Raw genomic sequence first — 5,077 nt, forward strand, 5'->3', positions numbered from 1 at the left:
TTCGCAAATACGTTTTTTAAAAATCATCCACCGTTTGGCAAAGTTGGCTGTCTTTGTTAGGAAGAAATAGTCTTCATACAGTTCGCAATGAGCCAGGTCGGCCCAAACTGCTGCATATACCCTGACTCTGTCGCAAGAGAAGTGACACAATTTTCCTAGTTAAAAGAAATTCATGTTAGCAGGCAATATTAACTAAATATGCAGGTTTAAAAAATATATAGTTGTGTATTGATTTTAAGAAAGGCATTGATGTTTATGGTTAGGTACACGTTGGAGCAACGACAGTCCTGTTTTGCGAATGCGCACTGCATCGATTATATGCAAGGCAGGACACGCTAGATAAACTAGTAATATCATCAACCATGTGTAGTTAACAAGTGATTATGATTGATTGATTGTTTTTTTATAAGATAAGTTTAATGCTAGCTAGCAACTTACCTTCGCTTCTTACTGCATTCGCATAACAGGCAGGCTCCTCGTGGAGTGCAAAGTAAATCAGGTGGTTAGAGCGTTGGACTAGTTAACTGTAAGGTTGCAAGATTGAATCCCCGAGCTGACAAGGTAAAAATCTGTCGTTCTGCCTTAACTTAACTTCTTAGCGCTAGGGGTCAGATTATTATTTTTTTTTCAAATAACGTGCCCAACGTAAACGGACATTTTCTCTGGCCCAGATCGTAGAATATGCATATAATTTACAGATTAGGATAGAAAACACTCCAACGTTTCCAAAACTGTCAAAATATTGTCTGTGAGGAAAATAATACTTATTCTGCAAGTGAAATCTTGAGAAAAAGTAACCCGGAAGTGATGTATTTTTTTTTATCTTTGTTTCCTGGCCCGTCTAACCTCCATTTAAAGGGGTATCAACCATATTGCTTTTCTAATGGCTTCCTCAGGCTGTGACCAGGCTTTAGACATAGTTTCAGGCTTTTATTTGGAAAAATGAACAAGTTTTTTCAAAACTAGTCAAGTGTCCTGGGAATAATTCCTGCGAGCGAGAGAGGGGCTCCCCATTTTCCGTTTCTCTCTTAAAGAATAGGTTATGGTCCGGTTGAAATATTATCGATTATGTTTGTTAAAGACAACCTGAGGATTGATTATAAAAAACATTTGAAATGTTTCTCCGAACATTTCGGATACTTTTTGGGATTTGTCGAACGGAACACTGCTTTTTTTTTCTCAAAATAATGCGCAACCCAAATGGCGTTTTTTTGTGAAAAAAGTAATATTTATCGAACAAAAATAAGATTTGTGGTGTAACTGGGAGTCTCGTGAGTGGAAACACCAGAAGATTATCAATGGTAAGCGATTAATTTTATTGCTTTTCTTACTTTCGTGACCAAGCTAATATAAGGCTAAGCTGTTGTAGCATTGACAGCTACACTCACAAAAGCTTGGATTTCTTTCGCTGTAAAATATATTTTCAAAATCTGACACGATAGGTGGATTAACAACAAGCTAAGCTGTGTTTTGGTATATTTCACTTGTGATTGCATGATTATAAATATTTTTAGTCATATTTTTGAATTTGGCGCCCTGCAATTCAGCGGTTGTTTAGGAAAGTGAACCCGTATTCGGTATCCGTAGCGCAGTGAAGTTAACCCACCGTTCCTAGGCCGTCATTGAAAATAAGAATATGTTCTTAACTGACTTGCCTAGTTAAATAAAGGTGTTAAAAATACAGATTGTTATAAAAACTTTAAATCGGCCCTAATTAATTGGCTATTCCGATTAATCGGTCGACCTCTACCATTTAGGGTTTGTTATTCTGTCACATATACATGATTGAAGACATGCGCTGGAATACATAATAGGGGGGGGTTTTAATGCCCCACCCAAAATACAACATGCCATGAAAAGGCATTGGGACGAAGCCCAAAACAAACACGTATACAAAAACACAGGGAAGTAACCCAAACAGAAGAGTGAGGTTAAACATCTAATAAATACACAGGACGAGACTCGTATTAACAATACACAGGACGAGACCCGTAATAACAAGTGCACAATACACGCAGCACGAAAGCCACAACAACAAAGCACAGGTACTCCCAGGACCAACGGACATGGAAACAATAACTGAAAAGCCAATGGTGAACAGAGGACACATACTAATCAGGGGAAAATGGAGTAGACAAGTGCAGCTCACTCAGTTGGAGTAGACAAGTGCAGCTTCACTCAGTTGGAGTAGACAAGTGCAGCTTCACTCAGTTGGAGTAGACAAGTGCAGCTTCACTCAGTTGGAGTAGACAAGTACAGCTTCACTCAGTTGGAGTAGACAAGTGCAGCTTCACTCAGTTGGAGTAGACAAGTACAGCTTCACACAGTTGGAGTAGACAAGTAAAAAAACATGTACTTTTTGAAATAATATAAATATCGCTCATATTAAAATGTAATTGGCCAAGTAAAGATGCTTGACGGACACCAACAGTTAGATTGCTGTATTCTGTGCTATTGCAAGAAACATTGATAACAATAATACTTGTTTTTATAGTAATAAGATGCTGTAAACAAAGTGAGATTCCAAAGTTTGTAATGCAGTTTGTTGCAGCACGTACCAATCAATCTACTCAACATGTCAGTGTGATACTAGTTGATTCATTCTATTCTTATACCAACTCTCTCAGCTGTAGGCAAAGTTCCACCCCTCTTCTCTCTGTGTATAAAGACAAGTGTGTATCTGTCTTTCACTCAGTTGGAATAAACAAGTGCAGCTACCACCAGTCTAACTTCAACACAAACCATGCTTCCTGAATATCTGCTGCTGCTGGCAGGGGCCTCCTGTGAGTTTCTGGGAGTGATATATGAACAAACAGAGTAATATTCAGTCAAATTAATTGGAAAATATGATTCACTATTAGATGTATACTGTTTGTTTGTTTTGTTTTACAGGTGTGTTCTGTCAGACTGAACAAAGCCAGACTCTATAACCCTGCAGCCTGGACAGCCTCTGACCCTCTACTGTAAGGTCTCTGGGTATTCTTTAACTAGTACCAGCTACTGTACAGGTTGGGTACGACAGCCTGCAGGAAAAGCACTGGAGTGGGTTGATATGTATTTGGCCGTAGTAACATATATTATAGTGATAATCTGAAAAACAAGTTCAGTATCTCCAGAGACACTTTCAGCAGCACAGAACAGTCTGCAGACTGAAGACACAGCTGTGTATTATTGTGCTCGACGACCACAGTTATACCAACACAGAACCTGTACAAAAAATGAATATGCATGTGAATCAAGCAGTGAAACATATGGCCCCCACTAATTCAATAAATATAGCAATATCAATCAAATAAGTGCTCTAGTACATAGAACTTATTATTGATACATTGGCACAATAAGTGGCTATGTCACTATAACATGTACAACTTAATTCTTCACCAAAACATTTCTCAACAGTGCCAAGATATGTAGTATTTGGACCAAGGGGAGAGACATTTAACACCATGAAGATGCTAATGTGTGTCTGTTCGTGTATACCAAAGGTCTCCTCCCATTTCAGTAGTCTGATATAACCGCACTCCACAAATCATCTACCTCAGTCACGAAAAGTAGTCCCAGTCTATGTGCCTCCTTTTACAGAATTTTACAACCATCCCACAATGAGAGTTCTAGAATGTGTGTTCCTCCTGGCTCTCATCTCAGGTGAGTTAACGGGAGTTATTTCGGTCTAGTGTAGGAGATAGGAGAGGAGCTGTGCTACTTGGCTGGAGGGTCACAATCATCCTAACTCTCTGTCTCTTTTTCAGCTGTTCAGGGACAGTCACTCACCTCCTCTGAGTCAGTGGTGAAGAGACCTGGAGAGTCAGTAACACTGTCCTGTACTGTGTCTGGTTTCTCCATGGGTAGCTACAACATGCACTGGATCCGTCAGAAACCAGGGAAAGGACTAGAGTGGATTGGGCGCATTGACGGTGGCACTGGCACTATATTTGCACCTTCAGTCCTGGGCCAGTTCACCATCACCAAATACAGCTCCAAAAATCAGCTGTGCTTAGAGGTGAAAAGCCTGAAGCCTGAAGCCACTGCTATTTATTACTGTGCCAGAGCCACAGTGACAGAGCACCGTGACACTGCAGCACCGTACAAAAACAGGTCAACAGGGATCTCATTGTGAGAGGCAACAAGGAGCGTCTTTGAGAGAGCAGAACTACTCTCGTCTATATTGATCTCAGTATAAAAGTCTTTAAGACGAGACTGTGCCCCACTCCCTATCCTCAACCCCATGGAATGAACTACACACACTGGTCGACAAATATCATACTGTCATAGACAGATAATTTTCTAAATAATAAAACATGAAAACATATAAAAAAATACGGCAGCTATATTTTTTTAATCAAATATGAAGAAAACACATAAAACTCAATAATGCAAATCAAAATAAAATATCTAATGGGCCAAACACAGATCCTTGAGGGACACCAAAAGTTTATATAAATAATTATATACGATTCATATTTATATGTATATGATTGCAATATTTTTTTCCATTCCCCCAAAAAATGTATGACAATAATACTTGTCTTATAATAACTTGCTGTAAACAAAGAGAGGATTAATATTTAACTCAACTTCGTATTTCATTTCACAATTCATGATGCAGGTTGGTTCAGCTTAAAACAGTAAATGTATTTATTTTGAAACGAGTTATTTATGTACACTCTTCTGTACTAATAGGTCTCTCAGGTCTATGCAAAGTTACACCCCTTTTCTCTATTGATATAAAGTGGAGTGTCTGCCTCTCATTCAGTCAGAGTTAACAATCCAGCTCCCAACAATTCAGCTTCAACACAAACCATGTTCCCTGTATCTCTGCTGCTGCTGCTAGCAGCTGCAACCTGTAAGTCTCTCTGGATTTGTGTTTTCAAAATGGACTTACATGTTACTCAGATATTTTATATCAGTAACTTCCACCGTCAAAATTACATTTGTGATTTCTCTTTAAATCCATAGATTGTTAAATTGATATTCTTTCATTGACAGGTGTGCACTGCGGTCTTGAGCTCACCCAACCAAGCTCATTGGGTGTAAAGCCTGGAGAGTCTTTGAGCATCACCTGTAAAGTCTCTGGTTA

General features: G+C 39.0%; 1 gene segment (V, D, J or C); it reads left to right on the top strand.

Annotated features, from left to right (window-relative positions):
* The first annotated feature begins 3,576 nt into the window (after positions 1-3,576).
* LOC129843390 (immunoglobulin heavy variable 3-30-3-like) lies at positions 3,577-4,117 on the top strand. The segment is given in 2 exon segments: positions 3,577-3,645; positions 3,750-4,117. Coding segments are annotated over 2 exon segments (411 nt in total).
* The last annotated feature ends 960 nt before the right edge of the window (positions 4,118-5,077 follow it).

The sequence above is a fragment of the Salvelinus fontinalis genome, unplaced genomic scaffold (assembly GCF_029448725.1).
Source record: "Salvelinus fontinalis isolate EN_2023a unplaced genomic scaffold, ASM2944872v1 scaffold_0128, whole genome shotgun sequence".
Classification (NCBI taxonomy): Eukaryota; Metazoa; Chordata; class Actinopteri; order Salmoniformes; family Salmonidae; genus Salvelinus; species Salvelinus fontinalis.